Source organism: Lissotriton helveticus, chromosome 5_1 (assembly GCF_964261635.1).
Source record: "Lissotriton helveticus chromosome 5_1, aLisHel1.1, whole genome shotgun sequence".
NCBI classification, from domain to species: Eukaryota; Metazoa; Chordata; class Amphibia; order Caudata; family Salamandridae; genus Lissotriton; species Lissotriton helveticus.
Window position 1 is genome coordinate 1367946721 of NC_136065.1, and position 26636 is coordinate 1367973356.

Sequence of the window (26636 nt, forward strand, 5' to 3'; positions counted from 1 at the left end):
TCTCTCTGTTCAGCTCCAAGTCAGCTGCGGTCCAAACCCTGTGCCAAAGTAACAGTGGTTGCATCGCTATCAAATCGCTGATGTGACGAACTCCCAACTCAGCGTGACAATTATACACAGATAAACTAAAAGGTACAGCTAAAATAAACCTTAGAAAAGCATTTTCTACTATTTGTATTTCCCTGGTGTCTTGGATACCCCAAACACCAGCACCATATATGGCCATCTTAGGAGTACTCATGATTACTGCCATGTATCTATATGCATGCCTATATGCTCATGGTAGAATTCTACCTTTTATTTACTCTGTTGGTGCTCCTAATCGTAGATATCTGTCTCTGTCTAATGGTTGTTGCAGCACATGTATTTTATAGTAGAATGACCCTGTTTCAATAAAAGCTTCTTGAAGACGTCCCCATTGTTTTTTTTTTTTTTTAAGAGTTTTATATAGCGCGAACTAGACCCAAGACATCGGGTATCCGAGTGCTTTACATGAGCACCAGTTTCGTTACGGACTGACACATTCATTTTTAGGTCTCGCTGGTAAACTGCATCCGAAGGATGCGTGTCCAGCTGGAGACGTATAGTTGCCTGTCTCGGGGGAAGGAAGAACAAGAGGGTGCCACGCGCTTCTCTTGTCCTGGATTTCACTGCGTGCACGCGCACCCACACTCACGCATGCGCACATCACAGCCACACGCATACACAGCCACACGCATACACAGGCACCCCCCCGTCGCCGCCGCACCTACACACACTAGCGCACCTACACGCACACACAGACACCCCAGCGCACCTACACGCACACATACAAAGACCCCCCTCCCCCTGCCGCCGCCGCCATCGCACACATACACACACACACACCAGCACCGGACCCCACTCACCGGCTACGCAGGATTTCTCTTCCCTGGGGCGGCCCCGGGGCTCTCCCTAGCTCACGGGAGCCCCGGGCCGTGGGAGGACTCGGCTTCTTTGCTCCATCCCGGCGGGCAGCCAATCATAGCCCAACAGCAGGCGGGACTTCCTTCTTTCTTCTGGCCCGGCCCACGTCTTCTCTCCCGTTGCCTGGCTTCCTGCCTCAGGGGTCTGCCAATGGCAGCGCGGCCCCGAGCAGGGAGGCGGGCACAGCGTTACAGGAGACATCTGAATGACGTGCTGCTTTGTCAGAGTATGTGAGACCTGACCACCCGTGAGGCTAGTGTCTGTGGCTGGTAAAGCATGCTCGTATTTCTCTCAAAAAGCCTCCCAACCACTTGCGCAGCATGAGTAGCTGAAACATTTACGTGTGAGCCACAATGCAAATGGTAATTTGTGGAACCTCTCGTGTGGGCCTAAGGGGATGGGCTGAGACTGCCGGCCGGACGCAATGTGTGTTTTGATGCAGAAACGGTGGGCACACTGTCTCCACAGTGCAAACAATAAAATGGCAGCCCTACGGGGTAGACGGGGGTTACTGGCGCCTTTGAAAACAATCCTCCTGCCCGATCCGGAACGAGCTATTTTCTGCTTGATGGTAAGAAAATAAGCGGCCTCTCCGGAGCGGCCTTTGGTGGGAACCGTTACTGTACACATCACTTGCTTCCAACTGGCTCTGTTCGCCCAGTCGGAGCCCGTCCAGCAAAACCCAAGTGTAAATCAATACTGGAAGCATTAGTCGCTCAACAAAACAAAAGCATTCCTTGTTCGACACAACAGCTGTCCGCCCGCGCGCCACGGGGCGGCCCTCGGGGGGTTAAACTGGCACAATCAAGGGAAGACCGCGGATGAATCCATCCTGTCTGCGCGCCTGTGCCCTCCGAGGCAGGCTTCCAAGCGCGGAGCAGCGAGCAGGCCTAACGGGAGAGAGGGCACGGCCAGTCGTTTCAGGGTTCAAGGGATAATTACGGGGTATGACGCCCTCTCTCGAAGGCTCGTAAAAATGTTTCTTGGAATGGTCCAGAAATCATTGGAAAGCAGGTCGCCATATAACAAACAGGCACAAAGCCTGTCATTTAAAATTTTTTTGTCACTAAGATACTATAACCGTGTGAAGTGTATTTGTGTAAATCTGAAATTTTTGCGGTCCCAGAGGTTTAGTCATGCGTCATTCAGATGAAGGAAGCTCTGTTGTATTTGCACGGGTATTGACCTCCGTGGGGTTGTGTATACATACATACTTAATGTAGAGCACAAGTCTAGTTGGGGAGTTACTGAACAGCGTGTTGCCCAAGGCTACACTTCATGATCCTTTAAAGGAGGCAGGGGTTTCTGTTGTATAGACGTTCTTTCAATAGACACCGAACGCTCGTGGCCACAGCTCCAGGGCATAGCTGTCAATAGTGCAGCAGGTACTGTGGCACCTGGGCCAGAGACCAAGGGGCCCACTGCACCTCAACCATAGCTGCAATACGCTATCCAACCAGTGGATGGGGCCATATTCTTTTTTGGCATTAGTGGTCATTGCACCCTTACTCAGGGGCTGTACAGCTCAGCTCATGTACAGGCACTCTGACTCAGGCGCTGAACAGCTCAGCTCATGTCGAGGCACCCTTACTCAGGCGCTGTACAGCTCCGCTTATGTCCAGGCACCTTGACTCAGGCTCTGTACAGCTCAGCCCATGTACAGGCACTCTGACTCAGGACCTGTACAGCTCAGCTCATGTTCAGGCACCCTGACTCAGGAACTGTACAGCTCAGCTCATGTCCAGGCACCCTGACTCAGGCACTGTACAGCTCAGCTTGTGTCCAGGCGCCCTGACTCCGGCATTGTACAGCTCAGCTCGTGTCCAGGCACCCCGACTCATGCATTGTTCGGCTCAGCTCATGTACAGGCACTCTTACTCAGCCACTGCACAGCTCAGCTCATGTCCAGGCACCCCGACTCAGGCATTGTACAGCTCAGCTCGTGTCCAGGCACCCTGACTCATGTATTGTACGGCTCAGCTAATGTACAGGCACTCTTACTCAGCCACTGCACAGCTCAGCTCATGTGCCGGCACCCCGACTCAGCCACTGTACAGCTCAGCTCATGTCCAGGCACCCCGACTCAGGCACTGTACAGCTCAGCTCATGTCCAGGCACCCTGACTCAGCCGCTGTACAGCTCAGCTCGTATCCAGGCACCCTTACTAGGGCGCTGTACAGCTCAGCTCATGTACAGGCACCCTGACTCAGGCGCTATACAGCTCAACTTATGTCCACAGCGTTTCCTCGGGAATCCCGGGCCGTCGGCAGTGATAATTTATTTGGGGACACAAATAATTTAGGACGAGGCGCTGAGTGACAAAGCATTTTTGAGCCGGTCAGGTGAGTGACTCTCTCTGGTGGCGGGCCGTCCGATTCAAAATATACATTATATGAAATCACTCAAGAACCGGATTCCCGAGTGGAATCACTGCAATAATAATAACCAAACTCTTGCATAACTCCAAGAACCTCTGACCATACTTTGACATCAATCAAGAACTTAGATTGCCAACAGGCACCACTCAAACTCTTAGATGCAAGGATGACATAGTCCAAAGAATCAAATGCCAGACTGTGACAACACTCTAAGACCCAGATGCTAGACATCGACAACACTAAAAATCATGTATCTCGTTGCCCGCACTCGATAAGACAAGGTGGCGCCACGGCATAGCTGCCTGTGTGTGCTTCTCTGCAGGAGGCACTACGGGTGCCGTGCAGGACGTTTTTGTTGCACCAGTTTGCAGGAAGAGCAGAAACATATGGCCCTCCCTTTGCTACCGACCCCCTAGCACTCACGGACATGTGTGTGTGCAATGGAGTTGGAGTCTTGTCTAAGCACAGTGCAGGGGCCATGCACTGGCTTAAAAGGGCCAGCCTGACCTGCCGCACCGCCATTCAGTCTTATGAGTTGAAATGCTGCGGTGTGCATCGGCGGGATCATGGTGATAAATGAGCTACTGCCATATGCCGTAGGAGACAGCCAGTGTGAAATTGGCTGGATAAAATGTTTTGGATTATTTACAAATCAATTAAAACATTATTTTTCGTGTTTCGACGCCCACAGCAGGCAGAGAGCATGTGGGGCTGGTATCCTGTTGTCCACGCTGCGCCTCATTGGACCTGCACACGGTGTGTGCTACCAGCCGTTAAAAGGGTTTTCATCGCGCATGGATCATATCAGGCAGCATTCTTTTTAATTTTCCAAAATCCTGCCGGAAAAAAACATGCGGAGAACGTCGCCCTCCTTGACCTCCTGGAGCTGTGCGGTGAGTGCTTCCTCCTCCCCACCCCTTCGGGGGCAAAGCCGCTTCCCAGCCATTGCCGTGGCTGCGGCAGATCTGGGGACAAGACAGCTCCTGGTGTAAGTCTGGAGGGGGGGAAAAGCAAAAACATAAATAAAAGGCATTGCCATTTACAATGCCAATAGCTCTAACTTTATGAATGCGAGACCTATTGCATTGCAAATGCTTGTTTTTGTTAGGCACGGGAACATTACCTGATTTGCCCAGAATCACAGGATTTTAAGCCTCTTTGCCGAGACTCGAACCCAGTTCCCCAGCTTCGAGGTTGACAGCTCTAACCGTAAGGCTACATTCTCTCCCCGTTTATTCTATATATCGGTCTAAGAAGAAGTGAGCACTAGTGACTGAACGAAAAGTACTGTACTGTTTCCACTATCCCTGAGGGGTCAGGGTTGTCATGTTCGATAGTTGCCAGAAACTATTAGCTCCTTGGTGGGGGGCGTTAAAGGGCGCACAAGCGGAATGGCTGCCTAGGCTGGTAGCTCCCGTGCCTTGGCAAGTAATCCTACACATATCCTGCGCCACAGGGTGTTGTTCCGTCCTATACAGCCATCAAGAGGTGTGGGAAGGCGACCTCCACGCTCGACCCGAGTTTGACGCTGCTGTGTGGTGTGGGGCCAGAGATATCGCCACTCCTGTAAGCACCGGAGATAGCCTAGAACTTGGGAGCGCTGGGACCCGGCTGCGGCGCACTACGCGACACCACGGCTGACCACGAGGGGCTGGGCCGCATCCTTCACCGTCCACCCGGAGCTGAGATTGTGCCTGAACGGGGGGCCGACGGTTGGGGACAAGGTGTGGAGGCCCCGTCTACCCCCCCTCTCCTACCATTGCGGACCGCTGACCTTCGCGCCTGGACCACGGGTAAGCCGGCTATCCCGCCGGGAGCAGATTGAGCTGCGGAACGCTTCCCGCGTGTCTGGGGGACAGGCGACGCACCGGGCCTCACGGCAGAGGAGCGGAGGCCATACGTTGCTTTGGTGCGGCGGTAGGACTCATCACCCGTACCCCCCGGGCAGAAGGAACTGCGGCGCCCGGCCTTACCGGGGGACGCCTGGATTTCATCCGCTACACTCGGCGGGCTGCTCGAACGTCAGCGCGCCTTCTAGCTGCATTGGGACTTGGGCTGGCTCCCTTGTGCTGGCTGTCTCCTAACTTTTCTAACACTTGGGACCCGCCGGATCCACTGGGGAGCTGGGGTTGCCTTGCCCCCACTAGTCGTTACACCCCAGCGCTACGGGGGAGGCTGAGGGACTGGGGAGCGGCTGGAGCACTGCGCCCTTCCCCCGACAGCTGCTGCATTCTGTACTCGACGTCCTCATCGGGGGCCTCCACAGCTCTGTGTCCGGCTGGCTCACCAGCTGCCTAGCTACTTACCCGCCTGACCACTATATATATATAACCTACTGACGGCGATAGCGACAGCTGGATACAAATGCCATAATGGGGCGCCCGGATACCCGCCAAGCAAAACTGAGTTTTGAAGGCGCCAAAAAAAGCGCCAAATCAGTACCCACTGGTCCCGGTCCTAGCGAAGCCCCTTTGAGGACCGCTATGCCCCCGACAGCTGACTTGGACCTCCACAGCCTTTTTCAGGAGATGAGGCAAGGGTTCGCTACAGTTGTTGAAAAGGTGGACGGCGTCACTGCACGGCTGGACGCGCTGGTCCACAAGGTGGATCGCCATGAGGAGCGACTAACAGCCGCGGAACAACGTGTCTCCGATAATGCGGATGCTTCCGCGACTCACACAACGCAACTAGCCCGAATGGACAATTTGCTTAGAATTATAGCGGCTAAAAATGAGGACTTAGAAGCCCGCAGCCGCCGGAACAATATACGCATTACGAATGTGCCGGAATCCACAGACACGGGCAGAATGGAACTATACGTCGAGAAGATGCTTAAGGGATCAATCGGTGACGAAGCTTTTTCTCCCCAATTCATTGTTGAGCGAGCACACCGTTCTTTAGCGCCTATGCCGAAACCTGGATTGCCGCCCAGGCCCATCATAGCCAAACTATTGAACTATCGAGACCGGGACACCGCATTGAGAGCGGCCCGTACTCAACGCTCGCTGCATTATAATGGTATTACATTTTCCATATATCCGGACTTCACCCCGATGGTGCAGGAAGAACGACGCAAATTTCTCCCAGTGAAAAAGAAGTTACGTGAGGCACAGGTGGATTATGCTCTCCTGTATCCGGCGAAGCTGCGGATTACGCATCAGGGCACACAGCGCTTCTTCACGAATCCGCAGAAGGCTGAGGACTTCTTAAAATCGCTTAGGAGGGCACGCAGGGAAGAGCGAGATGCTGAGGCGGACATATCAGGCGAGGACTCGCAACCGGCACCGAACGCTCATTGAATGCCTGGGCAGACTATGTTGGATATTTCCTCTGTACGTATTGCATGACGTCCATCATCCTACCTGCGGACACTGCGATGAATACCTGCATCGGCCCTGCGCGGATTCAACACACCTGTGGTAACGTAAACTGAGGCCCACTCTCTAGGCCCTATGCTCCACCGAGGGCGGTACAGACTGGAGCTATGGACCGTGAGGGGGCTGTGCGCACTCTATGCCTAACCCCTGCAGGGTATTCCCCTTGAGACTACTACTGTTTTTGTTGTTGTTGCAGAGACTGGGAGGGGATGGATGGGGGGTGGGAAGTTGGGTGGGGCTCATTGGCTACTGGCATGATTGGGATGCTGGGGTGGGAGGGGATGGATGGGTTGTTCTAAGACGAGGCAATTATCACTCGGAATAGGTATGCAGACTATGCGACAGCTTGTGCATCTGACTTGGTGGAGTGATTTTGACCTGAACTCATTGCATTGGTTGGTACTATCATTTTTACTATTGGCCTACTTATGGTTAATCTGAATGTTAACTCTCAATTGACGCTCATGTCTTGGAATATTCGTGGTCTGAATAATGCTAAGAAATGTCGCAATGTCCTGGCCTATCTGGATAGACATCACGTACAGGTCGCCATGCTACAGGAAACCCATTTGCCACCACGTACTAAATCTACTTTTGCGAGTAGATGGGCTGGAGACCGAGTCTTCTCCTCGTATTCCACTTATGCGAGAGGGGTAGCTATTATTATAGCCCGCACTGTCCCGTTTCATAAATGTGGGGAGCTGGTGGATGGGGAGGGGCGGTATGCACTGATGTGGGGCAGGCTGGGACGGGATACCTTCACATTTGTTGTTGCATATGCACCGAATACAGATGAACCTATCTTCTTCTCTACACTATGGGGCAAGATCATGGCTGTAGGATCACGTCACGTCATCTGGGGAGGTGATTTCAATCTGGCAATAGTGCCTCACCTAGATAGGGCGGATGGAGTGTGCACTTACAAACCTAGAGCGCGCGAGACGCTGGAGGGAGTGCTCGCAGAGGGTGAACTGCTCGATGCTTGGAGACACTTGAACCCATTCAGGAGGGAAGGCACACACTTTACGTCTCACACGGGAACGTGGGCACGCCTGGATTATATTCTTGTCACCAAAGAGATAGCATCAGAATTAAAAGGGGGAATGCACTTACCCAGAACATACCCTGACCACAGCCCTGTCATGCTTCAACTCCGCATTCCGGGGTGGGATAACCCTAGGCCACACTGGAGACTCCGCCCTGACATATTGCTTGACACTGTATTTCGAACTGAACTAGGCGAAGAGATAGCTGCCTTTTTCCCTAGAAATAAGGGCTCAGTAGACTCGGTAGAACACATATGGGAGGCTTTTAAGGTCACCATCAGGGGATACTGCATCTCTAAGAGTAGTGGGGTCCTGCGTGACATCCTCCGCACTATTGGCACATTGGAGGGAGAGCTGAGGGACCTGGAATGCCGGATGGTGGAGGAAACTGACTCTGCACTGCATGCGGCTTTCAGGGAGACACTATCTAGGTATGAGGAGGAGGTATCCAGGGAAACCAATTTCCGTGGTAAACACTGGCAGGCCAGAAAATACTGCGAGGGGGATCGACCTGGGAAGGTACTTGCAACGCTCACTCAGACTCCTAAGGGCCGCAATGTCATTGTTGAACTCAAGGATACATACGGCACCACAATTAGGGACTCGCATGAAATCCTCACCACGTTTACTACACACTATCACGCGTTATACACCTCTGTCGCGGGCTCCGAAACGTCATATACCAGTTATCTAAAGGATGTGGTGATTTGCTGGCTCAGCGATGGCGATAGAGCATTCCTGGCGGCACCGTTCGAACTTGACGAGGTCCGCGATGCCATCATGTCCCTTCAGAATGGTAAGGCCCCTGGGCTAGATGGCATTCCTGCCGAGTTTTACAAAGCCTACATTGATATAATGGCTCCTGTATTACGCGAGGTATACTCGGAGTCCCTTAGTGATGGCATCCTTCCTGGTTCCATGCGTGAAGTGGTTATCACCTCTCTTCTGAAGCCTGGTAAGGACCCCTGCTCCTGCGACTCTTATCGCCCACTCTCCCTCCTAAACTGCGATGTGAAAATTCTCGCTATGGTTCTGGCTACCCGGCTGTCATTACTGATGACTAGAATCCTGCTACCGGATCAATCTGGCTTCGTGGCTGGCCGGTCTACTTCACACAATCTTCGTACCCTGTTCTCTCTCCTGCGCACGGTTCATCCTGACATACCTGTCGCAGCCATCTTCCTGGATGCGACTAAAGCCTTCGACTCTGTCGAATGGCCCTACCTATTTTCGGTGTTGGCTAGCATCAATTGCAGTACCTTTCATGGACACTTGCCTTTTTAATCAATATTACTTCTCTTAGAAGAGTCAGTAGAAATTCAGGCGTTAACTCTTGAAGAGCCTTTCTTTCAACTACATCAGGACAAAATAGTACTTAGAACTAACCCAAATTTCCCACCAAAAGTGGTTTCCAATTTTCCTATGAATCAATCCATTGATCTACCAGTTTTTCCCCCCGCAAACAAACACAATTGCAGAAACTTCAGATGTCAAAAGGGCACTAATGTATTACATCAACAGGACTAAATCATTTCGAAAAACAAAACAATTGTTTGTTGCCTTTGCTCTTCCTCGTATGGGAAAGGAAATTTCAAAATCAGGAATTTCAATATGGATAGTTAAATGCATCCAAACATGCTAAGCAAAAGCTCAATGACTTTTACCTCTACCCCAAAAAGCCCACTCCACTAGAAAGAATGGAGCTTCCATGGGTTTCTTAGGGAACGTTCCAATTGCTGATATTTGTGATGCATCAACATGTTCTCCTCCACACACCTTCAAAAACATTGTGTGGATGTATGTGCACGAGAAGAAGCCTATGTTGGTCAGTGTTGGACTTGGCCCTTAGGGCAGGTTCACCCCTAAACTTTTTGCTTTTATTTGTGACCCTTTGTTAGTGATTTTTGGGTCTCTGCGCACTTTTTCCCTGTGTCCCAGAGTAAAGTGCATGCGTGTAGTATGGCTGGCCTGCCCTCCCATAGGAATGCATGGGGAATGTGTGTGTCCCTGGTTTAGTATGTGTGAACTCGTGAGAGAGAATGCTGCGAGATGGTGTATGGGGCATGTATGTGTCTAGAAGGGAAGTGCCACTTCCAGACATTGATATGTGTGTGCAGTGAGGGTGCTGGAGCGTGATTGGCTGGCATGCCAGGCTCCAGGAAGTCTGGATGGGTTTGCCCGGTGGTGAGTGTGAGATTAGCATGAGTGATGTGTGGGAGGAGTGTACCTGTGTCCTGAATGGGCTGGGTTTTCCCCCCACACAATGCTGGCTCCGCCCCCCTGTGGTGTGTCTAACGACCCTAGCCTCCCCAGTGAATGAAAGGGGTGGTTGGGCCATCAAGGGTGCTCCAAGACCAGCTGCGACTGTTCTCCCCCCACCCTGCACCTGCAAACAAAGGAGTTATGAGTATAAGAAGGGGCTGTGTCCCCATGAAAGGTGATCTCTTCCAGGATCCTGCCAGAGGGGGCTGTTGCTGCTGCTGGGGCCAGGAGGACCGCCACTTGGACTGTCTCCCTGCCTGGAGACCCAGTGTGCTGGCTCTGGCCCAGCCTTGCCCCCCTGCCTGCCTCCAGCCCCTGCTGGAGCTTGTGCTGTGCCTACAGCACTGAGAGCGCTGCTCTCTGCCCTTCAGCGCTGGGGAGCGCTGAAACCCCTTGCCTAGCGCTTGAGAGCGCTTCATTTTGCCCATAGCGCTGTGAGCGCTTTACTTGGTCCTGTGGCGCTTGGGAGCGCCTTTCCTTCGTTGATTAGCGCTGCTAGCGCTTTGTGACCGAGCCGGTGCCCACCCGGCGTGTGCTGAGTACTGCGGTGCTCGCTATTTGATTTCCGAGTGCCCACCTCTGATTGTTGCCTTTTTGGAGGCCGGTGCCCACCCGGCATTGCCCCGTCCTGGGATTTTGATTGATCACGAGGGAGCCCACTCCTCGGATAATGGGACCCCGCCTGCCTGCCTGAAGCGAGCCGTCGCGCTGCCCGCGGCGACCCGGAAGTGATCGGTTGCCCGGCCAATCGCTGCGCGGCCCGAGGGAGGGTGACTCGGAAGTCCCGCCCCCGCAGCCGAGCAGCAAGAAGAGAAGCAGCCGGCTGTGCCCGAGGCTCCCCGAGTGGGGAGGAGCCCCGCGCTGCCGGAGAGGAGAAGCCGGCCGCGTATCCCGCCTCCCGCAGCACCAGTGAAGTCCCGGTGAGTGCGGGGGCGGGTCCTTTGTGATTCTTCGAGCGGCCCCGTTGGGAGAGGGCCGCTCCAACAGGCGCAGCATTTCTTTGTGGGAGCCAAGAGGCTCCGGGGGCATTCACCTTTGTCCCGAGTCCCCCGTGAGGGACTCCACCGAGGCCAGTTCTGTGTTCGTGAGCCTAGAGGCTCAAGGGGCGGATATCGATTTAAGAGCCCCGAGAGTCTGAGGGGCCATTCCGTTCGTGAGCCTGCGAGGCTCCCAGCCCCCCTTGGTTGCAGAGTCCCCCGAGGAGGGACTCCAACGTGCCCACATGTGTCGGTGAGCCCAGCGAGGCTATGAGAGTGCCATTTGTTTCGCGAGCCCTGAGAGGCTCGAGGCCAGTCTCTTGTTCTTGAGCCCAGAGAAGCTCCAGGCCACCTTTTGCTTTGCGAGCCCCGAGAGGCTCGAGTGCTCATTCCTGCTTGAGAGCCTGAGAGAGGCTCAGGGGGCCAGTTCGTGTCTAGAGCCCAGAGAGGCTCCTTGTCCGCATTTGTTCTTGTCCAGAGCCCAGAGAGGCTCAGCAGTGCCACAGTGGTGGTTCTTGAGCCCACGAGGCTCCAACGTTGCCCTAACTTTCCCTGCACCAGTTGCCCAGCAGTTTGTGGGCAACTGCCACGTTTAGGCCCCCTGACTTTGGGACACAGGGCCTCCTTGCCCTAGAGAGGCCAGTTGGCCTAGGGACAGTCACAGGTGGTGACTTATGTGAGTTTGGTGCAATTGTTCATTTCCTACACCTCTGAATGTATTGTTGATGCATCATGTGTTTTCCATCCTTACACCTCTGAATGAATGTTATGCATTGCATCATGTGTTATGTTCTTACACCCCTACAGGTATTGTGATACTTAGGTGGTTGTTTGTCTCCTAGTGCAGGTGGTGCTAGTGAGGTCCTGGTTACCAGTGATTACTGGTTGTGTGCTCTATTTTTATATTGTGTGCTACAGTGATTTTACATTTTAAAGTGCTATTTCTAAAAGTGTTACTTCTAAAAGTGCATACCCCTGACAGTGGTCCAGGTGGCCCTGTCCTGTACATTTTCCCTTGTAAATTCCGCCCGTGCCTGTTGGCACAGTGTAACAGTATGTGTGTTTTATCTAATGTATATTTATTATAATACAAAGGCTATTTTCATATAACCTTGTGTGGAGTTTCCTTTGTGGTGGGCCTTGGGAGTTGTTGCTGGGGGTGCGCGCGCAAACACTTAACTTACATCGCCTCCAAGTTTAGCCTTGCTGCTCGCGCCACGTTACCTAGAGGGTGAGTAGGGGTTATCTTGTTGTGTGACTCCCTTGCCCTGACTTGGGAATGGGGATCTCTGACTGACTTTGGCGAAAGCCCTGGCCAGCCGGGGGTCCCGTTTCCAACAGTCAGGCATTACTTAAGACTCTTTTTCAAACAACTGCAAACCCCACAAGTTAATCACTCCCTACAGAGAAGTACAGCTTTACAGTCTATGTAAAGCATGTGTATCTACAGCACACATGCCTAGAATGAATTATGTTACTTACCCTGTAAGCATGTGTTCTTTGCATGTAGTGCTGTAAATTCACATGTGCCAACCCTCCTCCCCAATAAATCTTGTGTAGGTTGCATTTCATACACTTCATTTCATAATAACGCATGGACATCTCATTGCTTACATATACACCATTCTTACTTTCTCACCTACCCACGGGAAAACAATCTGAAGATGGCGTCGATGACCATGTGCAGTATTACCAAGAGGAGGACTCCCACAACCTTGTGACTCGAAATAAACTTCTTGGAACAAAAATAACTTTGAATCATCCGAGCCTACCACTAGATGGCGGACTTATGCAAAGCATGTGAATCTACAGCACTACATGCCAAAAACAGATACATACAGGGTAAGTAACGTATTCCATATAATGCAAACACATGGAAAGCAATGTTTTCAGGGAGTAGTTTCAAGAACTTGTAGCTAGTAGTGATTACCATTGTAATGCACATATTCAGGTTTCTACGTGGGAAGTTAATAATTCTAAATCTATGTTTTGCTGTACATGTCTGAGTGCAAGGCTAATTCTATGAGCTAGGTGAACACTGAAGCTCATTATTTAAAACAGTGATCACTTGCAGCTTTTAGGTGAAGGCGGTGTAGTGATATGTGGGTTGATTCTATAACGTGGCTTATCTTGGGTACAGCGTTGAATCTGCTTGGTATTTATAACGCTGCTAGGACCCTGTAACAGGGTACCTTTTTTTGTAGTGTACAGCTGTCTGAGTTGCTAAAAATATACTCTTGCCGTGACAATGTAGTTACAGACAGTCCAATTGATGTTATATGTATTTTATTTTTAGGCTAATATTGTCGACATCTATATAGCGACAAGCAACCGTGTAGTCTGTCATTATTGGGTCCTCTAAATTTCCACAATTGTAGATGTGTTTGAGGTAGTGCTTTGACATTAAGGGTAGCATAGCCGATTTTGATGGGTACCCTTTGGTTATGAAAAGCGTAAGGGTATAGGATGACTAGTAGGCTTTGTCCTCATCAGAAGTTTCGATCATCCATTCACTTTATGCCTTCTTGTGTTGATGACCCGCTCCCACCAAGTGAGCTAAGCCAAGTGTAAGTGTCTACATTGGAAATGACACCCCTTCAATAGAACATGATGATTGCTGCACCTCTATCAACCCTTAAATAAGATAGTTTCAGTAATGTAAGACTATTCCTTTATAGATGAGAGACTTGAACAAAGGACTGTATCCAAGAGCATGTTGTTTGCAATACACATTTACCAAAAGATGGACTGCCTGACAATCGCCAGATACTCTGCCAGGACCTTGCCCTGGGAGCAAGAACCAAGTAACAGTCAGCTGATTAGCTGAAGCTTATCTAGACCTAGTACACGCTGCATGAGAAGTCATGCATGTGCTTAACAACATATATACACAGAGATCTACCTCATGCTGATTCCTTTACCCTCATATTTTTGGAAACCACTTAACACAAAGCCAACTGCCAAACAAATTTTACAGTGGCTCTTGTGACCCAGGTATCCACGTTCAGCTTTCTACTACGTGGAATTCTGTACATTAGTGCAGCAGAGATAATTGAACTAGGCATGGAAATTTGTCTTCCCTGGAGGAGCAGGTACCCTGTTTTTAATTTGGTTTAGTGGACCGACTGCAGGAGTGCTTTGAGGTGAGGATCAATGTAGCCAGACTACAAAAAGAGCAGGATTGGTCTTCCTTGCGTTTACACTTCTACTCATCGCTCTGTGGCACATTGAATTGTGCTGTCGAACATTGTCATGGGTTCATATATTTTACTCAGATGAAAATTTTAAGTACTCTTGGACCAAGGGATTTCTATGGCTTGTCGATTAAACAGAGTTAAATATATCATCATATTTTCCATGAAACCGGTTATATTTTCATACTCAAATAAGAGCACTCAATCCAGTCACATATTTCATACTTTTAATTGTAAATTCATATATTCATTTTAATCTTACATTTTTTTCCATAAAGAACCAAGATCCATTTCAAAGTAATGATTTTAAATTAATGAACTTCAATGAAACATTGAACTCCTGTGTTTTGAATATGTACATTACCCTTCATCAGGAGCATAACATGAACAAGAATGACATAAGTACATTTTTATCGTAATCATATTTGATAAGGAAAAACGACTTCACATTGCTAAATATCACATGTAGAAATCCTAGTGTAAACTCTATTTCGAAGTTCCAGGTAGAAGGTCGTGTTCCTCTCAGCTAGAGTATTGTCCATACATTCCTTTCACATCTCTATATGTTATGTTACTGAAAGTAAACTCGCAGTTCATTCTGCTGGAAGTCACATGGACTCCATTTACGCTGCCTCCCAGCTTCTTTCCCGGAAGAGAACTGTACTCTTGTGCGCTTTCAGTAAGGTTGCACCATATCAAATACTGTGATGCAGACGCCAGCGATCAGAGTTTGTTTCTTGTGTCTGCTTACCTTCTTCTTTGGGGTGACGCTGAACAATCTGTGTGCTTGCCTCTGTTCACCACCATGATCTGGCCACAGGATTACACCTTGTAGGTGCTCCCACTACACATGACATCAATGTATGGGACTGATGTACTGCACCCAGTCACGGCAAGACGCCAAAACAGCTGCTTGTGTGACCATTGTGCCAAACTCTGCCCCTTGCCCGTCCCCTCAGGTAAGATCAAAGGACCATGGTATTAGCGAGGGTCCACTGAGGGAGAGGGTCCCCACCTCACTGGGGACCGCAACCCCACAGGGCCGGTTCCCTAGGTACTGAGGTGCCCACCCTCGGGACATAGTTGTTTGCTTTTGCTTGACAGGAGTTTTGACAGATCCTGCCAAGTGAACGCAAACAATAAGTCTGTTCCCAGCGGGCAGAAGCAGTAAAACTGCTCCCGACTGCTGGGAGAAGACTTCATCTGTTTTGGGGAAATAATTACTCCTGCATGCAGCATTTTTTGCTGCTCCCAGCCTGCAGGAGCAGTGCCGGCAGGGACCATGATGGCATTGAGGCTCTCCCTACGGGCCCTAATAGTGCATCTGAGTGCCTTGGCTGGAGCCGGGGCAGGGACCATGATGGCATTGAGGCTCTCCCTGCGGTCCCTAATAGTGCACCCGAGTGCCTTGGGTGGGGCCGGTGTTGTATCTCTTATGCCACCCCTCCCGTGCCCTGCGCTTGGTTCCTTCCCTTTCCCTGCGCGTGAGCCTCCCCTGTGCTCTGCCCTCCCCGATTGGTTCCCCGACATTCCATGCTTCCCTGGTTGACCCCCTGTGACATGTACCGTCATTACAGTTGTTCCACTGACCCACGCATAGAAACCCAAACCAAAACTGGGAAGAAGAAATTTACAAACTCATCTGGGCATTCAGGATATCTCCGTGTGCCAGCACATGCACAGCACCATTTGTTCTCATGAGAAGCAGACAGCCTTTAAGCATCGACCTAGGGTGGATGTCCAAATCTAAGCAAATAGAATGGTCACCAGATAACATCAGAAATAACATTATCAAAGCTCAGAAATACTACAAGGAATGGTATGATTCGAAACACAGTGCCAAGGAACATGCATTTAAAGTCGGCGATCTTGTGAAAGTTCGTTTGGAAAAAAAAGTAAAGAAAGGTGATAGCAGATTCACTGCCCCTCTTTACATTGATGAACTGTTTAACAATGCGGCAAGACTCAGTGATGGGAAAGTATGGCACATGAGCAGATTGGCAAAATATCATCCGGGGGGGCAAGACTCACAACCTACAGCAACATGTTACGGTTAACAATGATCTGTGGGTGGATGTGGATAGGGCTTGTGTTGAAGAGAGTAATATGTCTAGAAATGTCATCAAACAAGATCTCCAACCTGACACTGGCTCAGATGATGGTCAATCAACAGATCGGTCTGTTGGTGTCAATCCTAGCACTTCGACATACAATCGGAGTTGTCACGATGACCCACATTCTGACTCTGAAGTAGCGTCTGACGGTCACAAGTTCAGTAGTAGGTTTGGTAGAACTAGCCATGATTCCCATTCTGACTCTGAATGTACACCTGACTTGCCGTTGGTCTCTGGAAGGTTTGGCAGGATCATCTGAAGACCAAAACGCTTGGATGACTTTGTATGTGACTAGCAGTCTCCTGTTTATTCACCTCCACATAATGTTTACCTCTCCCCGTGGCACAGTTGTCAAAACTCTCAAGAGAGGAAGATGTGTTTTATCTCTTATGCCACCCCTCCCGTGCCCTGCGCTTGGTTCCTTCCCTTTCCCTGCGCGTGAGCCTCCCCTGTGCTCTGCCCTCCCTGATTGGTTCCCCGACATTCCATGCTTCTCTGGTTGACCCCCTGTGACATGTACCGTCATTACAGTTGTTCCACTGACCCACGCATGACTACCCGTGTGGGGCTGTTTCTAATAAACCTAACTTGAGGAACTATGATCGATTGATGACTACTTTGTAACAGCCGGGGCACCCAGCAACTATTGACTGAGCCTCAGGGATGTGATCCCTGGGGGCTTTACTTGGCCTGGGGAGGGGTGGGCGCATGACCCTCTCCACTTGAACTAATTGGCCAGGCCGCGGGGAATGGGGTCCACGGGGCCAAAATAGACCCGGGGCGAGTGGCCGCGTGTGCCTCCTCCACTTTAACCTATTGGTTGGGGGTATGGGTCCCCGGGGCTGTAATTGAGCCGGGGAGGCACTTGTGTGCCCCCTCTCCCATGTTGCCTGTATATGGGGTTGGGCCACAGGGCCTGGTATGTGTATAAAGTGTTTATATTTGCATGTTGGTTGGTTTGATAACTCGTGAGAAAACAAGAAACTAACTGATCTAGGAGCTGCTTCTTTTGTCTTTTCGTTATGATAAACCAATGAAGACTGGGTAATTCAGGCCATGCTAGTTGCTGATAAGAATGGCAGGATTTACAGAAGTTGAGCCAAACTCATTTGGAAAGACCACTATGCAAATTAATGTTTAGTAAAGTCCTGGCACCACAAGTGTTTGTCGTATGCCACTCAGCATTAATAACGCCTCCCCCTTTTTTTTGCAGCATCTGGCGAGGGCCGAATGTGAATTGTGTTGACAGCACAGGGTACACGCCTCTACACCATGCATCTCTGAATGGACACAGGTAATGCCTCTTTCTTTCTTGATTTTTAAATCTCGCCTAGATCATGCATGAGCTGCCTCTTGAAGACCTTTTGTTTTCGAACAGTGGGCTTAGAGACTGCCGATTGCTTACTATTGTTAGGCTTCTTTGTCACTCTTTTATGTGCTTCTTATGGGTCTGCTGCCATAAACTCATTTCCTTTTCATGTATTTTGTCCCTCCCCTGGAGCGTGGATGCATTACCTGTGTCCTGTCATTGCCTATTATTTCTTTGAATATAAGCACTTTACCAGAATGCATATTTATAGGAAATTCTATTTTTGGCAGGGGGTAGGGGCCCTGGGGGTGAGGGGGGGATGGGGGGAGTGAAGATCCTTCTCACGCATACCTGCAACGTGTCGGGTGGGCTGATTAGGGCCTGAAGGGTGACTTATTGCTATTAAAAAAGAAACTTTGGAGCTGTCAAAATGTTTATTTATGATGTTGAAATGGCAGCGTAAAACTGCACTACAGGTTGGAGTGTAAGGCTTGAGATCTGTTTTAAACGGTTGCATGTGATTATGTAGAACAATTATTTCATGGAATATCATTACTGAGAAACCATTTCACCTAAACTGTTTAATGGAAATTTGCAGAATGAGTGGCAATTACCATTTTATTGAAACTAATTCATAGAATGTCTTTTTTTCCTCCAAAAATGCCCTTTGCATGCCTATTTTTAAGGTGTCCATGCAGTGGTTACACGTCTTACTTACATTTTTGTCAGAGGTATTTATTTCAGTGCTTTACTTTAGGGGATATTGCTTCAGATTTATATGTTTTACATTGTCAAACAATTACTTCAGAAACTTTTATTTTACTGACCCCTCACCGCCCCTAAACACCATTGATCACTGACTCATTACAATTCCATATCACATGCATCCCTTCCCCCAAAATACTTCACTAATCTAAAACTACACCCGTCCTTCACCCCTATATTCCTCTTTCCCTGACCCTAAAAGCCCCTTCTACCTCGAAGTTCCACCCAACCCTGAATCCTAAAAAATTCTTCTCCAAGCCTAAACCTCATCCATCTCTGACCTCTAAACTCCACACATTCCTCAACACTAAAACCGCCTCATTATCTCTAAACTTCACACATTCCTGAACCCTAATTTTTTTTTTGTATAAACCTCGCCCATCACTTAACACACAAACCCCCCTCCGCTCATCACTGAACCCACCCGCACCATCCATAAACACCACCCATGCTTGACCCCCTAAAATCCCTCACCAGCCCTAAACACCATCCATTCCATACTCTTGAAAACCCTTCATCGCCTCTAAACTACACCCGTTCCTGAGTCCTACAAACCCCTTTCTACATCTAAAATCCACTCATCTCTGAAACCTTAATACCTTTCACCACCCTAGCCTCCACCCATTTATTAACCCTGAAAACCCTTTACCACCCCTAAACTCTACCTATCACTGACCCTTAAATACCCTTTACAGCTCTAAACTCTGCCCATGCATGAACTTTAAAAACCTCTCAACACTCCTGCACTCCACCCATCCCTGAACCCTAAACAAAAACACACCATCCCTAAATTCCACTCATTGGGGAACCCTAAAAACCCTCACCAGTCCTAAACTGTACCCATTCGTGATCTCTAAAATCTCTCAACACTCTAAAAATATATTTCTATGCCAGAACTCGCCCAGCCCTGACCGCTAAATATCACCCCTAAAGAGCCCCTAACCCAAAATCCCCTCACTACTGCTAAACTCCACCCACCTGTAAATATAATTTTGTATTTTCCTTAAAATGATATTTTCTTATAAATAATTCCTTTATTTTTCAAATTATTTTGTAATTCCTTAAAATTTATTTTCTATTATTTGGTTGCCTCCAGTGTAGTTTCTCAAGTTTTCGTTTTTCTATGAATTCAATGTCCGTTTTAAAAGACCACCTAATTGGATGGCACAAGGAGTGCTGCAGGCCCACGAGTAGCATTTAATTTACAGGCCCGGGTAAATGTGATACCACTTTACAAGGGACTTACAAATACATGAAATGTGCCAAGGAGCTGTAAGCCAGTTGTCCTATGTTTATAGAAGAGACCAAAAAGCACTTTAGCACTGCTTAGCAGATGTGAAACGCACAGAGTCCTAAAATCAACACAAATTAATTCAACAAAACAGGTGGGGTGAAAACAAAACGTTTGAGGAACTACCACCCAAGAGTGTCATGCCTTACAGTAGTTTTCAGCTGGTTTCCTTGTGTGCTTTTCCCCACTTTGTGTTCCTCCTTTCCTCTCTCTCATCCAGGATGCTTGTCGTTCCACCTGCTCTCCTGATTGCATACCCCCCGCCCGCCCTCCCTCATCCAGGTTGCTTCGCGTTGCTTCCCTTTTTGTTGTGTCCTGCCTCCCAACCCACTATAAAAAATGGTATGATGCGGCAGAGTCTGGCTGTGTTGTAGAGCTTTTTTCCTTCATCCTCAGTTGTCCTCCTTTGTGTGTGTTGCTCCCCCGCATGTCCTCTTTCCCTCTGTGTTGCCTCTTGGCTGCGTCATAATTCTCGCCCCCCCAACCCCCATTTTAATTAGTGCTGCATGGCAGCCACACTGCTGTAGAACATGGCAAAAAGACAATGTCAAAGCAAATATCTTTCTTGTAGGCTATTCCTATTGGCTTTGCCAATGCTCGTTTCCCCCCTTTTCCTGGCTAGTGGAAGTCATTCAGCATACCCTCTATGTAGTTATAACTATTTCATGGCAATTTTGTGTGGCAGCTTATGGTTATTTGTCACTTTGTTCTCTTCTGTGATAAAACAACTTCATGTTTGGCCTTTTTCCTGGTAAGAAGGTAAGCGGAAAGTATTATGCAGCTACCTGATCAGCTCACTTAAGCCACTTTTTTATATGTACCTCAACTGTTGCAACAATTGAAATTGGTTTTGTTATTCATTGTTGCACGGGGAAGACTTGAACACTCAAGGAGACCAGATAAGGATTGGTATTGGGGCAGAGGCGATGTGACCTGGCCATGCAGTCTCTGGAGGGGGAATGGACCCTGACTAGCCTGGTGGTGGAAAGCGAGTATTTAATTGGTCATGGTGGGCTATTTGAGGTGGTAGCAATGATTAGATTGTATTGGGCACTGATAATTGGCTAGTTGCTGTTTTTGCAGTTTTTCCGATCAGGGATCCACCGTTTTCCATTGTTACTCATTATTGGTAACTGTCAGAAATGTGGTTATTAATTTGGGAAAGTGGTACCACTTTCAACTCGATAAACCTTCTCTGATTAGGTCAAAACACATTTCTGGTAGAATCCCTGCTCAGCCCTTGGTATCCAAAGCACAGGCAATCCTCAGAAAACTATGTGCCAAATTAAAGTACTACTAACCCTTATAAAGTAAAGAACACAACCCAGTAACATTCCCAACCCAGTTGAGAACAATAGAGAGAAAAAACATGAGCAGAAATATACAGAGGTAATGAAACTTGGTTAAGGGGTTCTGGAAATGTGAGTTTTTGTAAAATGAACCTAGAAAAAGATGAGTACTGGCCGAAAATTGTTTGCGGTGGACTGGGATATAGGTGTAATTTCAGGCCAACCGCAAAGGAGCAGAGATCAGATACACTAGGTGGGTTGTCTGTGAAAGGTTTTACCTTCAGACTTAGCCTCCAACTCCTGGGAAGCTGCTTCTGGGCATTACTTCATCCCCTAGTTCCCCAAGGCAGGTTGTGGCCAGCTTATCTTTTTTCCTGCTATGTCTCATGTGGAGTAGATTCCTCTTTCAACAGCCGGGCCCTCTTGGAGTCCTGAATCTTTCTGCTTTTTGTGTTGTTGACGCCCTTTCTGGCATCTTAAAGTAAGAAAATGTAGTGCTAAAGCTGCCTCTGTTCTACTACTTGTCCTATCCACTCCTAGATGGCAAATCCCTGCTGAGTGGCCAGCAGTTGACACCCATTGACCTTTCTTGGGCTGAGAGGCATTCTTTTGTTCTTGGAGCTAGGGACATTAACTCTCTGAGCCAAGGACGTATGTTTTAGCTCTGTATGAGTGATAAGTAGGGCTACAAAAATAGGTTATTTCTTACAACAACCTATATTTCTACAGATCTAGTAGGTTCCTAAAACATTTTTTAATTATTTTTTCAGCTCCGATAGGGTCAGAAAGAAAGCCTAGTCAATGTGACTTCATAGTGCGGCTCAGATACTCAGCAGAGTTCGACTCCACAGAGCAGCAGAATCTCCTGATGCAAGCAGATTCTGTGGCGCTGAGCACAAAGGGAGGAGGAGCATAAGATGACGGCCTACGGATGGCGCTGGGGAAAACAGCAATTGCAACAGTAATTAGCTATGCTAGAGGAGGAAGAGATGACTTCCTTCCTACAGGTAGAGCACAGCCCTGCCCTAAACAACTTCAAAAGATAGTAAAGGAGGGAAACGGGGCTGCTGTAGGGGCCTCTGCTGACTCGAAGTCTTTTTTGAAGTAGGTCCTCAAGAGATAGTGTGCAGTGGCCCTAAAGTATTTGCAGAGTGAAAAGGGTTTCAGACCTTCCATGAACGTCACTGGAAAAAAGCATGTACCAAGCCTGAAGTGCCCATTAAAATGTGATGAGCAGTCTATTGTGGACAAACTGTGGGTTTCTACAACACTAGAAAAAGAAAGTGAGAACATGGATCTTTTTGCCCCGATTGAAGACCTGTAACAGGATACCCCCAATAATTAGAACTTGGCATCTCTAAATTGCTATATGCCCCCTCTGTAAAACACAGAAAATACTTCTCCTGCATCTGTTCAGTACTCCAGCTAAAGCATATGTCAATCTACTCCTGCAAGAAGAGACACCACAACCTACCGACCATACTCTAGGTAAGTGGCGATCACTAAACTCGACTTGACAAGTGCCTTTATAGTCCCTCAGGAAAGCCCTCAAGGAAGACTTGCAAAAGGAATTACAACGTAATGTTCATGATATGAAGACGTACAAAAATTGACTATTTCTATAGGGGCATTCATCTTGTGTGATTTAAGAGACTGGAAGTAGAGAAGAGCAGAATCTCTAGAAGTCTCCAGTTTTGCACCTGAAGCAAGACTTAAGTGGAGAAACACCCGGAACTAGCCAACTTAAAGTTGGAAGAACTTGAGAATAAGTTGAGAAGAGAACATCTGGTTGAAAAGCCTGCAAGAAGGAGTGAGGGAACAGGCATACTAATGTATATGACAAATCCAATCACCTTGTCACTTGTCTGAGACCACCCCAAAGTATGACTAGACAGACTGCGCAGCCCTGCTGAGCCAAATAAAGTGGAACCTGCGCAAGAGAGACATAGTTGCGCCAAGAAAAATGACAAGGTGCTCGCAGTGGCACAGAAGCTAGCTGAAGGACATCACATTTGACGAATACAGTTGCTTGCTCTGAGGGTTTCTCACAGGCTACTCTACAGACACACATCTTTTTTAATCCCATAAGTGAAAGTGGAGAAAATACAATATAAACAGCCCCCCCCCCCATCTCACCTAGATTTTGGAATTCAAATGCGGCTGGATTGGGTGGAGCTTGGACTGAGATGCAAGCCATCCTGATGTAAGGACCTACACAAAGCCTAACATTAGTAATGCACAACCACAGAATGTTTGGTGTGAGTCACCACATGCATCTGTACTGCAGTACTACTGAAAGGGAGGGAACATTTCGCTAAGCATTGTTAAAAATATTATTGTATAATGTAAAACAACTAGACATCCCAGTAAAACCGGTAGCTGTATGGCAATACATTAAACTACTCCAACCAGCTAAAATGCCCCCAAGAGACCCACCTTTCTAGGAATGATCAGCACACGTGAGGTTCAAGGACTACCCTATGGCTTACCATTCATCTGCGAGACAAAACCATAACGGAGTCTCTAGATTTATATGTAGGTGGTTCCTTTTGGTAATGACTGACACCAATGCAGACGAAAATGGCAAATTTCGGATCTGTGGGACGTATGTGGAGGAGTGCCCTCTCACCTTAGCTGAGGTGGCGTGGTGAGCAACTAAATAATGGATTAAATTCAGATATTTGTGACTGGGGTCCATGTTTGCATTGATCAACGTTCCCCCCTTCAAACTATATTGGGTAGGAGGAGAGGGGTATGTAAGGCACAAACGCCATAGGTTAAGTATGGAGGCTGGAGAAGACCCTGCCACACTTAATGTATGCATCCCAGTCAGGCATTATTGCCAAAAGTTAGACACACAATAATAAAAGTCAGAACGGCCACCTGGCTAAAAAGACGGAAAAGAAGAATTTGCAAGGATGCTGGTTTCTCGGAATATGAAAATGCCTTATACTGGAACGTTTTGCATCTAGTTATGGAGAAATTGGGTTTTGGTCTGAGCTATGTAGCTATGAGCGTGGCATTACATGGTTGCCTAATAGCTACAATCTCATTAAATCACTTTACATCTTGGTCATTTCAACTGGCAGAGGTACTCGGCAGGGATGCCCAATGTTCCTCTTTCGATTAAGCATAGAACCCCTAATAGTGCAAATAAGGAGAACAAGAAACCAAAAAGATGTACCTTTTGGTTCAAGGGAATATAAGGTAACACTTTTTGGACAATATTCTGCTCAACCTAAAAAGTCCTGGAACGTTCTACCCACTCAAACAACATTTGGAGAGGTTTGTAGCTGTTTTAAGCCATAAACTCCCCTCCTCCTCACATACCTCCCCAATTCCCCCAACAGTGTGAAAGACCTAACTTGTGAATTGCCTATAAAATGAGTTCCCAATAACATCAATTATCTGGGTATCAAACCTACTTGTATATGCACTAATTTCACTGAGAGGCGAATTTTACATGGCTACTAAATTGACACTAAGCTTTAGAAATTGTACCCACTCATGCTGTCCTGGACAGTTCACATTAACATGATTAAAGTGGAAAAAATGTTTTTATTAGTTTGCAAAAGGCAGTGACAAAATTTGTTTGCAAGTGAACCAGACCGAGAGTCCCACTGGAGATGCTACAAGGAAAAGGGAGGAATAGTATTAACAGATTTCCAAGCTTATTAATGGACCACCCAGTTGAAAATACTCAGTGGTCCAAAGAAGAAACTATGAATATATGGACGGCCTGTGGATCATGCACTAATGAGACTGCTGTGAGATGTGATGTAGCTCTGTCAACAAGATAGGCTGCTAAATTCATACTTCTCAATCCCAGATGCCTCAACTCTAATAGGATGGGAAAAGGCATCTGAAACGGAGACAGAACTGCTTTTGGATGAGTCTCGGATCTCTTTGAGACCTCAAATATTCATTCATTTGACTATGTCAAGTGGGAGTTCACAGTGGAGAAAGCAAAATGGTTGTGGTATGAGCAGCTTCGTCAGTAGTTCTTAACCCCAGAAGGGAAATAACGTGCCACTAGGGGAGAAATCCTCATTTGAAAAGCCAACATTCTTTGGTATTGGAGGAAGGTGTTGGAGGTTCTCCAGAAAGGCTAATGCTTTCTGATTCCATTTTTCTTGGGAATCTCATACAGGATATGAGGCCGGTTAATTGCAAACACATAACAAAAAGAGAATGGGACCTAGTATTACAATTGCATCAGTGCAGCTAAACTAGCAATAGCCTTATGTAAAGAAACAAGCCCCACCTTCAGTCACACTTATACATAAGGTTGTGGACTATGCTCGCCATGGGAAAGTTCATCAGTAACTTAGATTTAAAAAAATCTGTATTTGTAAAGCGCAAACTACTCACCCGTACGGGTCTCAAGGCGCTAGGGGCCGTCGTGGAAATTAAGTGAGCTATTGCCCAGAGTCACATGGCGCTGAGCTAAGCTGCTGCCGGAACGGGGATCGAACAGTGAACCATGTGCGCTGAAGTCAGCTGCCCTGGCCGCTACACAACACATCTCCACCTAGATGGTACACACCTGCTCTGATGGGGCCCAGTGTTACACTGCCCTCAGGAGTGCACCTTGTAGCATTTTTGTTGTGTCTGGATGGTTGCCTTGGGAGTAGGTACACTATGCGGTTGGAAGGTCGGGTTGGTGGTTGCTAGCCTTGGGAGTAGGTTCACTATGCGGTGGGGAGGTCGGGTTGGTGGTTGCTAGGGGATGGGGATGAAAATATTTTTAAATGAAGAAATGCATAACAATGTCTGTGTGGAGATTGGTTGACGCGTTGCAACCCCCAGGGTTAGGCTGTTACCGTATTTTGGACTTGCTGATGAATTAAAATCTCTAGAAAACGAGAAAACCATTGGAACTGTAACTTCCTTCCTAAAGGCAATTGTAAGGCACAGAAATTCGATGTAAATTTAATATGAACTTCATCATGCCTAGCTGTAACATTCTCCTGTATATCTCTTCTTTCTTCTATTTCTATTCTACTCCTGCGCTGCTCTGCTGTGGGTCCCTATATTGAAATACTTAAGACTTTAAATAAAGTCTCAACCTTGTTCAAGACTTCCAGTTTCCGTCCTCTCATTCCTCGGTACACTAGTCCATGGTAACTGTAAAAATCAAAATGAATTTTTTAACAGTGTCCCGGAGACTCATCACGGGTTCGAGAAAATTTGACCATATATCCCCTCACCTGAAAGCTTTAAACTGGCTACCTGTTGAAGCCAGAATACATCTAAAGATAGCGTGTATCACCCATAAAGCGCTCCACTACAACACGCCAAGATACCTAGCCAATAAAATTAAGCTATCGGGAGGTAACAGACCAACGAGGAGTGCCAAGGAGTTGCTGCTGCGTCCAGCCTTTTTCAGAAAGAAAAAAACTTATGACAGAGCGTTCTCAGGAGCCGGTGCCAGAATCTGGAACTCACTCCCTCCAAACATCAGGAAGATTCAGAATATTGCAACATTTAAGCGAGAAGTGAAGAGCTTCATGATGTGTAAATACCTTACATAGGTTTATTGATCACGGTTACAAACAAGTGCAGCTCTACTTTCAGAACATTCCCGCCATCAGTAAAGGGGAGCCTCAACGGGAATAAGTTGTAGGATTCGACGATTTGAGACTGGCGTCATTGCTGAGGCAGGCATCACTACCTCATGTCAATGTGA

The 26636-nt window shown here is 48.0% G+C and overlaps 1 protein-coding gene across 21 annotated transcripts in view; it reads left to right on the forward strand.

The window, feature by feature from the left end:
- Positions 1–26636, forward strand: part of ANKS1A (ankyrin repeat and sterile alpha motif domain containing 1A) — a 1080152-nt gene that overhangs the window by 213055 nt on the left and 840461 nt on the right. For all 21 annotated transcript variants that reach the window (XM_078644289.1, XM_078644292.1, XM_078644288.1 and 18 more), the window contains exon 2: positions 17507–17587. In XM_078644289.1, the coding sequence (XP_078500415.1) occupies positions 17507–17587 (81 nt within the window). The remainder of the gene's footprint in view (positions 1–17506; positions 17588–26636) is intronic.